Source organism: Gekko japonicus, unplaced genomic scaffold (genome assembly GCF_001447785.1).
Source record: "Gekko japonicus isolate JY-2015 unplaced genomic scaffold, Gekko_japonicus_V1.1 scaffold1114, whole genome shotgun sequence".
NCBI classification, from domain to species: domain Eukaryota; kingdom Metazoa; phylum Chordata; class Lepidosauria; order Squamata; family Gekkonidae; genus Gekko; species Gekko japonicus.
The window spans coordinates 178,581-195,254 of NW_015174875.1; the positions used below are offsets into that span (position 1 = coordinate 178,581).

Here is a 16,674-nt window from a genome sequence, read left to right on the forward strand (position 1 = left end):
GGAGGGGGCGTGCTGGAGGGCTTGGAGCGTCCCGAAGGACTTCTCTTGCCCCAGGCGGCAGCAGGGTAGAGCGGGCGGAGGGTCAGGCGAGGCCCTCATCTGACCGGGTCGGCCTTCTTGTTCTGCCGCGCGAACTCCTTGAGTGACCTCGGGCCCACCTCGGAGGATTGTTGTGAGAGCAGAATGGGAGAAAGAAGAATGAGGTTGCGGAAATATCGACCTAAGTATGCTCACAGCAATCCTGCAAGATGTGCGGTGCCCCTCAGGTCACTTTCCAGGAAGAATTTGGGCTTTATTTAGTTATTTGAAATATTTATTAGCTATGGCACTCAAAGGAGCTTAGAATCTTAATAAAATACATTAAAAACACTTGAAAACAAAACCAAAAGTCTAAAACCACAGTGTAGGACTGTTTTAATTAAAGGTAAAGGTAAAAGTTCCCTTGCTCGAAAGCCAGACGAGTCCGACTCTAGGGTTGCGGTGCTCATCTCCGTTTCAAAGCCAAAGAGCCAGCGCTGTCCGAAGATGTTTCCGTGGTCATGTGGCCGGCATGACTAGACACCAAGGCGCACGGAACGCTGTTACCTTCCCACTGAAGTGGTCCCTATTTATCTACTTGCAATGTCTTGCTTTCAAACTGCTAGGTTGGCAGGAGCTGGAACTAGAGACAGGAGCTCACCCTGTCTTGCGGCACCCGGGTCTTGAACCACTGAACTACTGACCTTCCACAGCCTGCAGTTCAGCGTCTTCGTCTTAACCACTAGGGCCACCGCAGCTCCATTTTAATTAAGCACAGTCGTAAATAAAACTGTCTTCAGCTGCCTTCAAAACTGAGGGGGGGGGCAGGAGCACACTTCCTTTCCATAATCGTGGGGCTGTCACTGAAAAGGCCCTCTCTCCTCTACGTACCAGTGATGGGACAGTCGGGAGGCCCTCTCCCCGCAATCGTAATTCCCCGGGAAGGAATGTTTGGGAGAAGATGGTGGTCCATCACATATCCTGGTCCTGATTTATGTAGGACTTTAAAGGTCAAAACCAACATCTCGAATTGGGCTTGGGAGCAGATCAGGAGCCAGTGCGATTGCCGTAAGATGGGGGTCACTGGCTCCCAGTAGCTGGCCCCCACCAGCAGTCCAGCCACCGCATTCTGCACTAACTGTAGCTTCTGAACGCTCTTCAAGGGTAGCCCCCAGGTAAAGCACATTGCGGTATCCCAATGTATATGTAAGTGAGGCACAGATCAATGGGGCTAGGTCTGACTGACCCAGGAACAGATGCAGTTGATGCACCAGCTGGAGCTGGGCAAACACGTTCCGAACCACGGCGGCCACTTGGTTGTCTAAAGTGACTGCTGTGTCAAGCGGCACTCCCAAACTGTGACCCTCGATTCTGAAGGGGATTTTAACCCCATCCAAGGCAGGTGAGACCTGAAGTCCCTGGTCTGCCGTTCCGCTAACCCCAAGAACCTCCGTCTGGCCAGGGTTAATTTTCAGCTTATTCATCATCCAGCCCATTCCTGACTCTGAGCACCAGTTCAGAACATCAACAGCATCCTTGGAATTAGGTGGAAAAGAAAGGCAGAGCTGGGTGCCATCTGCGTATTGGTAACATCGTGGCCCAAGCCTCTCCCAGTGGCTTCATGTAGACATTAAATAACATGGGGGATAAGATCAAACCCTGCAGAACCCCATAGGTCAACGGCCATGGGGCGGAACGGGAATCCCCCAGCAACACCCTCTGAGTCTGCCCGTCCAGTTAGGAGTCAAACCACCATCACGCACTGCCCCTTCAGTCCCAGTGCCAAGAGGCTGCTTGGTAGGACAGGATAGCTGCTAGCACTGAAGGCCATTGAGAGACCCAACAGAACTAGCAGGGTCAAATTCCCCTTGTCTAGTTCTCGGCAGAGGTCATCCACCAAGGTGACCGGAGACAGGGATCCTAGAATAGACCAGTAAGGAGACAGGGATCCTAGAGTAAACCAATGGAATTATTTTATTAAGTTTATTAAGAACAGTCATAAGACCAGCAGAATGAACCAAAATATTAAACACAGAGTCCACAACGCTTCGGTCGGGGATTTTTAGTCTTATTTTCTACTTGCTGAAATCACTAATAAACGATGAGCTGATCACTCTACACGTCTGAACCCAGTATATTTCAGGTCCATTGGACACTTACCGTGAAGCGCCCCTCTCCTCTGAGGACAGGAGGACATCTTGGTGGGTGATTCCCACCAGCCAGTCTGGGAGGCAGGAACAAGCTCTTCTCACTCCCTGTCTCCGACGTGGGAGTCACCCTTCCCTTCAGTCCGGGTAACTCCGAAAGCAGTTGTTTTATACCTTAACTCTATTTATTGAACAGTAACAAGGAAAGGGCTACTAAGACAGGAAGTTGAAGGCACCTGATACTATGACAACTTTGGGAGGGACAGGATGTCCTCCTGTCCTCAGAGGAGATGGGCCCTTCATGGTAAGTGTCCAATGGACCGTTCTCCCTCTGAGGCGGAGGACATTGTGATGGGACCTCCCAAAGCAGTGTCCCTGTACTTGGGGTGGAAAGTCTTCATCTGTATTTGAGATATGCTGAATTACCCTGTCTGCAAGCTGCATCAGCTGAGTGGTAGACATTTATTTTGTAATGCCTTAAAAAGGTTGAAACAGAAGACCATGTGGCAGTTTTTCAAACCTCTCCTGCAGAGGCATGCTTGCTTAGCAAAGGCCACGTTAGCCACAGCGCTTCTGAACGAGTGTGCCATAATTCCGGTCGGAATGACTAACTAGTGCATCTTTTATGCCTCAGTGGTACACTGGCAGCTTTCAAGAAGAGGCTAGATGAATATTGGTCAGGGATGCTCTAGGTTGGTCCTGCATTGGGCAGGGGGTTGGGCTAGATGGTCTCTATGCCCCCTTCCAACTCTATACAGACTTTAATATTACTACTGACAGCTGACCTAGACATTTTTCCTCCTACATTTGGTGGGGAAATATTTATGAACAAGGAATCTGTTTTTCTAATATTTTTGGTTCCGCATAAGTGGGCCTTGAGGGCTCTCCTTACGTCCAGCGTACGCCATGTCTTTCCCCTTGGATGGACAGGATTGGGACAAAAGGACAGGAGACAGATTTCTTGAGATCTATCGAATGTCAAGTAGACCTTTGGGTCGGTTCTCCAGACTACCTTTGAGAAAGATGCATAACTTGGGTTTGATTGACAGTGCACCCAGCTGGGACACTCTTCTGGCTGAGGCGGTCACTTCAGAAACCAGGCTTTCATCCTCAGCCATTTTAAAGATATTTCTTGGATGGGTTCAAACAGAGGTTTTGTGAGGGCAAAGAGTACAGTGTTAAGCTTCCACAAGCGAAATCTGAATTGGCGGAGGGTCTTTTAGGGCTGTGCCACTGAGAAACTGTCTGATGTGAGGGTGTTTGGAGAGAGCAAGACCTTGGAACTGAGGTAACACTGTTGATAGGGAAGGCCACAGGGATGTCAGAGTATCATAGAATGTTACCGTTGGAAGGGACCATGCAGGTCATCTAGTCCACCCCCATATACGCTGCAGGAGCATAGCTGATAGTCCTACATAATTCTCCCTCTTATAAGGTCTGTCTGCTCAACCAGTCTGCCTGGATGTTGGTGGATCTTTTTATGTGTTCTGCTCCATAGCACTCCAGAGAGTTATCATCACAGCCCAGAAGATTATTGGCTGTCCTCTCCCATTCATGGAGGAATTGTATAGTTCTCGATGCTTGAAAAAAGCAAAGGCAAGAGAGAATAGATCCGCTCCATCTTCTACATGACAGCCCTTCAGATATCTGAAGACTGCAATCATGTCCCTTCTCTTTCCCAGGCTAAACATCGGTCACTTTGGTGTCATGGTGGAAGAACCTGGTGAAAAACCTTTTCAATTGGTGGTTTGTTGGCAAGGCAAACAGATCCACCAGAGGTCTCTCAAAGTGCATTATGATCAACTGGGACAGATCCTTTTTGACAGACCGTTCTCCCTCTTGTAAGGTCTGTCTGCTCAACTAGTCTGCCTGGATGTTGGTGGATCCTTTTATGTCTTCTGCTTTCATGGAGGGTAGATTTCTCTCTGCCCACTGCAGTATCTGGAAGTAGGGATGGGCATGAACCGGGAAAATGGAGGTTTGTCCGGGTTCGTGGTTCATAAGGTCCCAACGAACCAGGATGAACCTCCCCTGCTTTGCAAACCGGTTCGGTTTGTGAGATTGGTGGCTCTTCCCTCCCTCCTTTCTGCTGGCACTGGCTCCCCAAGGCCAGCAGAATGGGGGGGAGAGATCTCACAAAAGCCATTAAGGGGAACGTTCCTTTTAAATGGCTTTTGCAAGCAGCGAGTTCACCACTTCCGGGTGAACTTGCCACTTGAACTTCACTGAGCTAAAGGGATTGCCGAAATGCTGAATTGGCTTGCATTGGTTTTGTGGCAGCTGCCTTGGAGAAGGCATTTAAAGAGACTGCGGTCTCTTTAAATGCCTTCTCCAAGATCCACCCACAGCACCAACATGCCTGCTGACACGAACCACACAAACCCACCTGGGAGGTTCACAGGGCTCATGAGGGCGAGATGGCACGAACCGAGGCTCACGAACGGTGAACGGAGCCAAGTTTGTGACAAATTTAGGTTTGTAATTCAGTTCGTACCCATCCCTGTCTGGAAGGCTTACTTCTATAGTGTTGTTGGATACTTAGCAGAGTAAAAAGCAACACAGCACACATGTGTAATTAACTTTAAGAAAACTTTACTAGAAAATAGGGAAGGGTTACATGGAGTTAAAACAACAAAATCCTGACTGGCTCCCTAGTCTTACATCATACTAGTTTGGTTGCTGAAACTCCTGCGTCATCTGAAATGAGTGTGGGAACAAAGGAGAGATTACCCCAAAGCCCCCACCTTTTGTGGACGTGACATACAGCATGCACCCCAATCAAATTATTGATCAGCCAACAGTAATGTCCAAACTTATCTTATTAGGAATGATAACTCCCTTTCTCTGGTGGGAAATATGTGCTTAACACCTAATTAGGTAAAGGTAAAGGTTCCCTTGCTCGAAAGCCAGTCGAATCCGACTCGAGGGTTGCGGTGCTCATCTCCGTTTAAAAGCCGAAGAGCCAGCGCTGTCCAAAGACATTTCCGTGGTCATGTGGCCGGCATGATTAAACACCGAGGCACACGGAACGCTGTTACCTTCCCACCGAAGTGGTACCTATTTATCTACTTGCAGTTTCTTGCTTTCGAACTGCTAGGTTGGCAGGAGCTGGAACTAGAGACAGGAGCTCACTCCATCATGCGGCACACCCGGGTCTCGAACTCCTGAACTACTGACCTTCCACAGCCTGCAGTTCAGCGTCTTAACCACTTGAGCCACTGCAGCTCCGACACCTAATTAGTTCTAAGCTAACTAGCTAAGAATTAGCATAAACAAACAAGTTAACTCTTTCATGACTGAAGGGAATGACATTTGCAAATTCCAACAAGTGTTGACAACTTGGAGCCTCCTTGCTTGTTCAGGTGAATTTTGGCTGTTATGTTGTCTGTTCAAATCAGGACATGGCATCTGACTATCTGAGGGCTGAACTGGATAAGGGCAAGGCGTATGGCACATAGTTCCAGCAGGTTGATCGGTAATTGAGACTCCACCGTGGGCTAGTGACCCTGTATCGGTTTCTCGTCCAAGGTGGCTCCCTGCCCCAATAGGCTGGAGTTTGTAAAGTTCTGCTTAAGCTCTGGAATACAGCAGGCTGGGCATTTTTGTCCACCAAAGTAACCTGTACTTTACCTTGAGAGGGATGCAAATAGGAAAATCTTTTTTGGCTATCTGATGTTGAAAGGGTCTCAGTAGCCATTGAAGATACCTGGAATGTAGGCTTCCCTGCCAGACAGCATCTATGGTTGAGATCAACAGCCCCATCAATTTGGTAAGTGTCCTTAACAACCAGGATTTGCTCCTTATGATCGCTGAAGACATTTCTTTCAGGCTTTTTACTTTCTTGCCCAGTAGATACAGGCAGTTGTTGGTGTCTATTATCACACCCAAGTGTTCCAAATGCTGTGTTGGCACTAGAGGGCTCTTTTGATGGTTCACTAGAAAACCATGTTTCTGCAGGCATTCTATGGGTTTTTTTCTGTGTCCTGCATTGATTTGGACCTGGAACATGACCGGACCAACGGGTTGTCTAAATAAGGTTGTATGTGAATGCCCTGCTCCCTTAGATTCACAACAGTGTTGATCAGGAACTTCCAGAAAACCCTTGAAGCCCTTGAGAGACCAAACAGCAGAGCTCTGTGAAGTGTGGGTTTCCTACACAGAAGTGTAGAAATCTCCTGTGTCCTACAAATATTGTTCCAGAGGCATGTGACCTAGGGAAAAAATCCTTATTTCTTTTAGGTCTGTTTTTATACCTAGAAGATGCAGGGGACTGATCTTCCACAGAAGAAGACTTTTGTAGCTCTAGGGCTGCCATGGTCAGACAAAAGATATTGATTATCCTCACCTTTAAGAAGAGAGATTAGATTTCTACCCTGTCCTTCACTACCTGAAGGAGTCTCAGAGTGTCTTACAATCTCCTTTTCTCTTCCCCTCCCCACAACAGACACCCTGGTAGATGGGGCTGAGAGAGTTCTTTCAGGAACTGCCCTTGAGAGAACAGCTCTGAGAGAACTTGTGACTGACCCAAGGTCACACCAGCAGCTGCATGTGGAGGAATGGGGAATCAAACCCTGTTCTCCTACATTAGAGTCCACACTCCTAATCACTACGCCAAACTGGCTCTCTTATGAATTGTTCTAGGATCTCAATTTCCCCTTTATCTTCATTAGAGAGGAATTTGCCCTCTTCCCTTTCACCTAGTCCTAGATCACTACCAGATGATCCTTCAATGACTGTGCTCTCTCTCTTTTTTGCCAACAGTCCCTTTTGGAGCTGCTTTAGGGGGTCATTGGGAGCCACTTCCTAGTTGGTGACATTTTATCTGAATCCCTCTGAGGGACTGTCTGCCTGATAAGAAAAAAGAAGTTGGGGGAGGGGAGAGAGATTGTCCTGAGTCTGTTTACATTACCAGGCTGTTGGTAGGGTGAGAGGTTGTCTTGGACGGACCCACGATCCCCTGCTAGTGGGTCTGGCTCCTTATCCTTCTGAACGGCATCGTTGGGCTCCGTGTCCTCCAGGAGACACATGGAGGTGGAGGGAGTCTTGTTGCACCCTCCATTTGGGGGCACAGAGCAAGCGCCTTCAGCTGGTGAAGCACTTAGCAGAGCCGTGGTCTTGGGAGGCTGCTGTAGCAAGTTGCATTTTTTGCGCACTATTTTACTTTGTCGCACTGAGGCAATTCCGTTGGGGACACCTGGGCAAGCCTGCTGTGGGTCTTGCTGGCGCCTCTATTTTCCCGATTGCCTGCGTAAGGGGGGCTTCCAGCTCCTCAGCTGATAGAAAGCCATCGCTGTCTATTTGTTGTGTCGACATCTTATGAGTGGTCAAAGGAGCTCGCTCTTGAGGTTGGTAAGTCGACAAAATGGCCGCTCCTGAAGGAACGACTTTTAGAGGTTCCAATACTCCCAAGAGGTTTATAGATGAGAGGCAGAGATAGGAACAGAGAGGAGGGTGTAGAAGTTAGTTATAGGAATGGAAGGTAGAAATACGAGCAAAGCTTTAGAGTTCAGATATTAGATGAGGGCAAAGCCTAATCTAAACTGCTGTCCCTGTGAGACAGGAGAAAACCTGAAGGGAAGGGTGACTCCCACGCTGGAGACAGGGAACGAGAAGGATCCGTTCCTGCTTCCCTGATTGGACTGTGGGAATCACCCACCAAGATGTCCTCCACCTCAGAGGGAGAAATGCTGCCTTTTCAACATCCCTCGCACCACAGAATAGGCCCTAGTACGAGCTCCGTGCCACGTTCGATCAGTCTCACTAGGAGTTTTCCACCAGTGATGCTCTAGCAGTCACCCCGCCCTTTTCATTGCCATCAGTTCCGTAGTAAACCAGGGAAACTGCTTAGCTCTGTCCATGACATTTAGGGTTTTTGTGTCAGCAGTCCGGGCCACCTACCCATTCCAGAGAATGGTCAGCAGCTGAGGCACTGACAGGAAAACTCTGGGATCCATCAGGCACCGGGGGCAGACCATCTTAATGGGTCCAGCACCCCTGCAGAGGAAAGAGGAAGCGGTAAGTCTAAAGTCTATCAGGGGCTTCAGGTTTATGCAACAGCAAGGTCAGTAATGTCTCAGGGAGCTCCTGGGACGTACTGAACTGGCCCACTTTTAGGGGGGTCTAGAGGACTAGACCCAAGGAGGCCCCTGGAGGGGGTCTCTGAAAACAGTGGGGTACATTTTTTGGGTTGCTTCTCTAGGCTAGAATGGGGGAGGAGACCTGGAATAAGCCCCGATCTCCCAGTGGGTACAGCGCCATTTTTGGCTTCCAGCTGCCTGTACGGAACAGCTTAAGATAAACTAGAAAGAGAATCTGTCTGCAAACTTCTCAAGACCGTGAGTTAATTAAAGGTGTAAAGGTTTACCCTCCCTATCTGGCAATAAATACTTTTACACAAGGGAATTTGGAGAAGGAAGGGAAGCGAGAGACAGTGTTTAAAGTAGGCTTGCCAAGTCCCCCCGGGGGGCAGGGAAACCCCCGCCCCAGAGGCCCGTTCCCTGCCGCCGGCAGATCGGCCCCCGGGGGGAACCCCACCCCCAAAGCACGTGACGTGCACGTCACCTGGAAGTGACGCGGGCACGCCGGGCACACTGGGTGCGGGGCCACAGTCATCCAAGGGAAAACTCTATGGTTTTTCCTCGGATGGTCGTGGCCCTGCCCCCAGCGTGCCGGCGTGGTCGCGTCACTTCCAGGTGCAGGCGGCCTTAATACAAATCACAGATCAAATGAAAAACTTAAACACTAAGATCGGAGATGTAAAAGTTAAAATGGCTGATCTTAACAAACAACTAATAGAAAATAAGAAGGAAATAACATAGGTGGCACAACAAGCCAAGAAGGCTGAAGAGAAAGCTGAAGCAGCATCATTGAAGATAGATAGGTTGGATACACAGCAGAAGATGGCCCTGGACTCTATGATTCAATTAGAAATGGACAGAAGTGCTTATGTACTGAGATTTCAGAATGTACCTGAACAAAAAGGAGAAGAGCTAATCAGAGTTGTGGCAGAAGGATTGGTGGACTTCATGGAAGTTGAGTATGAAGAAGTGAAGAAGGAGACTGGCTTTCTATATAGAGCTAACTCTGCCTATGCAAGGAAGAATAACCTTCCAAGGGAAGTGCAGGTGAAATTTACTAAGAAGACAGTGTGGAAAGAAGAACAGAATAATACTCTTAAAATACAAGACAAGGAAATAACAATTGTAAGAGAAATTCCCTGGAAAATAAGGCAAAAAAGAAAAGAATATATATTTCTGACCTCCAAACTGACAGCAACTTCAATTATACTTCGATGGCTTATTCCAGAAGGATTTTTTTTTCACATTTGAAGGTCAAAGATTAGTCTTCAAGGCAAAAGACTTTTTGGAGCATTATGGAAAACTTTTACAACGGGAAGAAACAAAGAAAGCAAAAACAAAAGCTACTACAACCGAAAAAGAAGAGGAAGCATCAGCCTACTCAACAGCCTCGGATGAAGAGGCCAGCATGGCCAAAAAAACCACCCACAAAGAATGACAATGAGAAATAGAAATGGTAGTAACAAGAATAGATCATAATGGATTTATCAACAACCAAGATATTGTCGGTAAATGTAAATGGACTAAATTCACATGAGAAAAGACGAAAGATATTTAAACAACTTAAGAAGATAGATGTAGATATTGTATGTTTGCAAGAAACACACATTACACAAAAGGATAAACATTATTTGATCAATAAGAAGCTTCATAAATTATTCACCGCTTCAGATAATGTAAAGAGGAATAGCTATATATATGTATCTCAAAGAAAAATTAAAACCTATTTCGATATTCTCATCAGAAAATGGAAGACTTCTGTTACTTGAAATAGATATTAGAGACAAGAACATGTTATTGGTGGTGATATATGCACCTAATGAATCACAGGGTAAATTCTTTGAAATGATGAAGGAAATGATAACAAAATATGACTATTGGAGATTTTAACTCTGTTTTTGATCAAGACCTAGACAGGAGAACCATCAAGAAGATTAAAACCTCCAAAGGTTTACTCCCAAGATATTTTTTAGAATCGGCTGAAGGATACAAACTGATTGATGTTTGGAGAACTAGAAACCCAACTAGAAAAGACTATACTTTTTATTCTGACAGACATAAATCTTGGTCTAGAATTGATATGTGTTGGATTACATCAGATCTTTTCCAGGAAATTGAAGATATGGATATCATGCCACAAACCTTTGCAGACCACAACTCGCTATTATTGAAGATTAAAGATAACCTCCCCCCAAAAATAGATGGAGGCTGAATATACAACTTCTTAAAAATGGACAATTTTTAGAGATGTCTAAGAAAGAAATGAAGAGCTTTTTTCAACAAAATATGAATGGAGAAACATCCATGAAGATAATTTGGGACATAAGCAAAGCTTTTTTTAGAGGACTGCCAATAGATTTGCAGCAGGAAAGAAAAGAGAAAGAAGACATTTCAAGATATATTGGATGCTATTCAGAATAAAGAGAAAGAATTTAAGTTAGTTCCTTAAAATGAGAAATTAAAAATGAAAATCAAAATATTACATCATCATCTCAACCTACTTTTATCAGAAAAAATGGCAAAAAATATTAAATTTGCTAAACAATAAACCAGGAAGATGGTTGGCTTATAAATTAAGAAAAGAGAAAGAGAAAAGGATCATCCACTCATTGGAAGAAAATAAGAATTTTCTAACAATGGGTGAAGGGAAATAATTCAAGATTTTTACGCACAATTATATAAAAGAGCGGAAATCTCCAAAGAAACTCAAACAGTATTTAGAGGAACAGGACTTACCCACAATTTTGGAAGAAAATAGAAAAATACTGAACGATCACATAACGATGATGGAAATTACAGAGGCTATTAAGAAACAAAATATAAATAAAGCACCTGGACCAGATGGAATACCAGCTGAATACTATAAAATATTTGAAGATGCATTACTGATACCATATAAAAACGTAATTTCTTCTGTAACAGAAAAAACAGAAATACCAGAATCATGGACTAAAGCAACTATATCATTGATTCATAAAGACACAGATCCTAAAGAGATAAAAAACTATAGAGCTATTTCCTTGTTGAATTGTGATTACAAAATATTTGTAACTATCTTGGCTACAAGGTTGAAAAAAGTTCTAACAGACTTTACATCAAGACCAAGCAGGTTTTCTACCTAAAAGATAGCTAAAAAACAATGTGAGAACGGTTTTAAATACATTAGAATACTATGAAGCACATCCAGAGAAACAGATGGCTTTGATATTTTTGGATGCTGAAAAAGCACTGACAATTTATTCAACAGATGAAAATAATGAAGTTCGGGACTAATTTATAAAGGCTATTGAAGTTATATATACAAAGCAAAAAGCGAAAGTAGTAGTAAATAATGAATTGACAGATAATATATGGATTGAAAAGGGGACAAGACAAGGCTGTCCAATATCTCCACTGTTGTTTTATATGAACGTTGGAAGTGCTGACAAGAACTATTAGGGAAGATTCCCGTATTAAAGGAACATCAATAAGAGGAAATAAATATAAATTACAAGCCTTTGCCGATGACTTGGTATTTATCATAGAAGACCCAATGGAATCGATACAACAACTGATGAATCAGAATAGGAGGACTTCCGGGAACCAGAGACAGTCTTCCAGCTCTGCTATGATAAGTTACCAAGCCTGGTGTTTTTTTGTTTATTCTCCTTGCAAATTGCTAAAGCTTATTTTACGAGAGAGTGATGTTTTTTAGGATTTGTTTGCACTGAACTGATGAATCAGATTAATGAATATGGGAAAATGGCAGGAATGAAGACGAAAATGATTACAAAAATATGACATTGAAACAGAGATGTGAATTAGCAGAATTAACTGGATTCCAACTGAAAAAGAAAGTCAAATATCTGGGTATTAATATTACAGCAAAATGTAGCTCTCTGATGAATGATAACTATAATAAAGTGCTATAGGATATTTAAAAAGATCTAGAGAAATGGACAAAGCTGCAAGTATCACTAATGGGTAGAATAGCAATTTTGAAAATGAATATTTTATCACGTTTGATGTTTTTATTCTAGACCTTGCTGATATATATTAAACAAAGCTTCTTTGACGACTTGAATAAACTGACACAACACTTTATATGACAAGGGAAAAAGCCAAGAATTAAACTGAAAGCCTTACAGGATGCGAAAGATAGTGCTGAATTTAAAGTACTAGACTGGAAGAATTATTATAGGGCAGCAAGTTTGGTTTGGTTGAGAGAATGGATTGTACTTGAAGATCACAGGCTGCTGACTCTAGAAGGACATGACTTAAAACTGGGATGGCATGCATTTTTATGGTATGGGAAAGCTTCTGGACATAAATATTTTAAAAATTGTATGATTAGAACATCATTATTGACAACCTGGGAAAAGATTCGTTCACTGATATATACTGGAGCGAGGGCCCTGCAAGAGTTTGGTGTAGTGGTTAAGTGCACGGACTCCAATCTGGGAGAACCGGGTTTGATCCCCACGCCTCCACTTGCAGCTGCTGGATGACCTTGGGCAAGCCATAGTTCTGTCAGAGCTGTTCTCTCAAGGACAGTTCTGGAAAGTGTGTAAATCCAATCATCATCATCATTAATCATCATCATCGCATCCCGTGTTTAGCCTGGCTACGTGGTGGCCTCCTTCTCTTCTTCTGACCAACAGGGCAATCCACTTGAATCTATCACCTCCCAATGGTTTTCTAGAGTGTCGGGCAGAGGACTTTCACTATTAGGGATTGAAAGTGGGACCTTCTACATGCAAAGCAAAAGCTCTAATCCTGAGCAAAACCCTCCAGCCCTATTGCCCACGAGGAAGCAATACAAGGATGAGTATTTGAAATACTTATGATGAGTCATTGCAGCTCTGATCGATCACCTCAAATCAAAACAGGCTAACTCCAAAAAAAGCTGATTTGGAGCAGGATCTAATGTAATCAGCTGACCATTCCTGCCAGACACAGTTGGCCAGGGCGCACCGTTTCATCAGATAGGGGTTGCTACCTGAACACAAGCTCTGGATCCTTGAGTTTACCAAGTAGCCCAATGTAACAAATACAGATGTGTTCCTCTGTAATACAACTGACTGCTAAATTGTTTCCTAAAAGCAATTTTTGCACAAAAAAGGGCTAACATATTCCTGTGTTGGATAAAGGGCCAGCCAATGCATGAAGCTGTAGACACAAACCTTAATTTAGATTTTTATTTCAAAAACTTCAAGGCATGAGGTTCTATTTAAAAAGTGGCTATTTACTTTGTAAACAGAATAGAAGTGTTAAGGACTTAATTAAAAATGCATACAGTTTAAACCAAGAAACATGATGAGTTACAAAGAATGTTTTAACCATCAGCACAAAAATGCACAGAAGTTGCAGAACATGAACATATATGCAACACTGTTTACTAAAATGGTTATACGTTGAGTATCAACACACTGATCCCCACCCCCCCCCCACCTTCTTCTCAATGGCTGGTGTTTCAGGTTAAGGTGATAATTCAGTGTCAGGACACTCAGACGCAATATTCATAGTTCAGCATATGGAGTTTCATACTTCTTTTGCATGAGAACACAGACTTCTTGCTTGTATTGGAGTGCAGCAAGTTTACTAAAGTTGTGTACTGCCGTCCGAAGGGGAGAGAAAGAAGAAATGAAGCGGTCTCTTTCACAGTATTTTGACATGCCTAGATTCTTTGATGACCAGGACTTTGTCAGAAGGTTGGCGAAGCGCTGTTAGCCTCACAATCGCCCTGTCTTCCACCTCTGCAAGACTGAATCGAAAACCAAACCACCAAACACATCGCAGAGAACTAGATGGCACACTTTGGGACTGTACCACTTCAAATGGCAGCGGCGGGGGGGACGGGGGATTGCCATTTGTCTACGCCATGTGTTTGTTGAAAATCTTGCATAAAGTAAAATAGCATAACAGGAAGAATATGCCCACCCATATACATATTACCACATGCAAGGCATTGTTTTAAGTGTTGAGCATCATTCATAAAACACCCCCACCTGCAGCCTAAAAATGCTCAAAGCCTTGTACGGAATCAGCAGAAGAAAATGGTTTGGGTTTCTTGCTCTGCTGAAGAGCGCACGGCACTTGGTATTCAGCGCCCGACGTTATTTTTGTTTTGTTTTGCCAGAACAACACAAGGCACTTCTTCCGCTAACCGGCCATGTTTCTATAGATCTACTCTACAAAGGGAGGCTATGGAAAAAAGAATACAAAATACTTGTCACCGGGGGGGGGGGGCCGGGAGCCCCCCCCTGCAGAAGCAAAGGGTGTCAACAGAGCGGGGAGACATCCCCGAGGTGAGTTCCAGAATCCCCTTGCACCTTCCTAGAGGGAGTGAGAATGAAATGGTCCAAATGCTGCAATCCTCGGCAGGGGAGGAGACACACCTCCAGACAATGTGGGTGCCTCTGCTTGGGACAGTGAGGATCGTTTATGTCTTGCCAGCTGGCAAGCTGCTCTGTTCTGGAAAACAGACTCTGAGATATTAAGGGACAGGAAACCACTCAAATGAGTCTTCTGGACCTTAACTACATTCTGTGTAGCTGGATAGACCTCAAGAGTAGCAGAGGTATGCACTGTATCCGTGCCCTACACCTCTTGCAATGTACAGGAAAGCAAAGGATCTACATGGCTTTCCGTTGCCGATGAATCACAGGGGTTGGGGGGATCATACTGCATGAAGAGGCCCTACGTTTTACTTACTGGCCCCTTGCACACTAGCCAAGACACAAAATGGACTGGGGAACGTTTGTGAAGTGCGATACCCATCCTCATTGGGTCAGCAACAAAACACTGCATGCTTTTGTGTGTAGCAACATTGGACCGTGTTTACTTCATTTGAAATGTCTTGAAGAATTTGGCTCTTGCGCAATTGGATAGGTTGTCACTATGGCCCCTGTGGTGAGAAACATTTTTTATATCCATGGACTTTCTACACAAGTCACAAGACTTATTCATGCTTTAAACTTGGTCAATAGCAAGATCTGTGCCCTTATTCTTAAACAGACAGACAAAAAACCCTTATGGAAATGCCTATGGAATTCGCTTCAATATGACATGATGAGGACTGAGCTTTGCCATCAGTTTGGTTCCTGAAGGTGCAACCTTCTATTAAGACATCCTGCCTGAATGAGGAGAGCTGGCCCGTGTTTAGCCTGGCTACGTGGTGGTAAATTTATTTGAAACCCAGTTCAGAAAATCCTACTGTACCCAATGAACAACACCTTCTCAACGCTGCAAATTACAGTTAAAAATGCAAACGGACAGATTGCAAGGAATACCAAACGTACGCTTGTCCTTCTCACCGATGACTATGCAAGAGAGGCACTGGGGGGGGGAGGCTGAGAATTGAGTGGCTTCTCTGTCCTGTTAGGAAGAGATGGTTCAACGAGCGGGAGCATCAAGACATCCAGAAGCTAAGAAACTGTACTTAATCCTTGTTGGCAACGGATAACTCAACACCATTGATGATGATTAGGGGGGGGGGAAACCCATTCTGTTCTATTTTGCACCGAATATTTGGCTTCGGTAGAACCTGCTCTGCTTTCTAGCCTTCCTCTGTATAATACTGGGAACAGAGCACCGAGCACCACTCAGACGGCTGCGTTACATAAAAAAAAGCCTCAACAGTGAGCGGCACACGGCGACTCGGACTTTACAAACGTCGGAACACAGCTTGAATACTTCACATTCCATTTTTTAAAAAACAAACCAACTGGACAGTTTTGCTGTCAGGAATTTGCTCCTGTGGCAGGGAGCTTGTGTGTTTTATGCCAATAATGGGGGGGGGGGGGGGCTTCTGTTGAAATTACAGGATTTCTCACAGCTGTGCTAAAGACCCCTCCAGTGATGTCCACGAGATCAAAGATTCCACAGGCACCCCGATGCCCGCCCAGAGCTCCTAGTGAGCCACAGCGCCCTGGTCCATCGACATCCCTCAAAGACACTGCACACGCAAGAGATGCTCTCAGTGTGAGCTGGGATGCTGGTGCCCAGGTGCAGTGGAGCTTTGGTGCACCCTCTGCTGGCCAAGATGGCAAAGGCCGCTGGCTCTCCTCGCCTCCAATACGGAGGCAATTGAGACTACTGAGGAGCTTGGGCCTGCCCAGTTATGTATCCACCGCCACCACCACCCCCCGCAATCCCAGCTAGAGACCCTTTGGACGGAAGTGCCCTGGGTTGCTCAGCATTACTGAGACCACTGCAGTCCTCATCCTCTTCAAGCAGTTTCCCAAAATCAATCCTACAATTAAGACCAGGCAGAGGAAGAAGGATCAATTCAGTGTGCCTTCAAGGACACTGCTTAGGCCAGAGCGGCTGGGGACAGGACAACACTGGAAACGTAGATCCAGGTGGGCAGCCGTGTTGGCCTGAAGCAGCAGAACAAATCTAGAGTCCGGTGGGGGCACCTGTAAGAGCAACAAAGGCTTATTCAAGGAATG

General features: G+C 45.0%; 1 protein-coding gene across 1 annotated transcript in view; it reads right to left on the reverse strand.

Annotated features, from left to right (window-relative positions):
* LOC107121836 (pre-mRNA 3'-end-processing factor FIP1-like) overlaps positions 1 to 1,514 on the reverse strand; it is a 49,676-nt gene extending 48,162 nt beyond the window's left edge. The window contains exon 1 of the mRNA XM_015424838.1: positions 1,265 to 1,514. Coding sequence (XP_015280324.1) covers positions 1,265 to 1,514 — 250 coding nt within the window. The remainder of the gene's footprint in view (positions 1 to 1,264) is intronic.
* Positions 1,515 to 16,674: the final 15,160 nt, after the last annotated feature.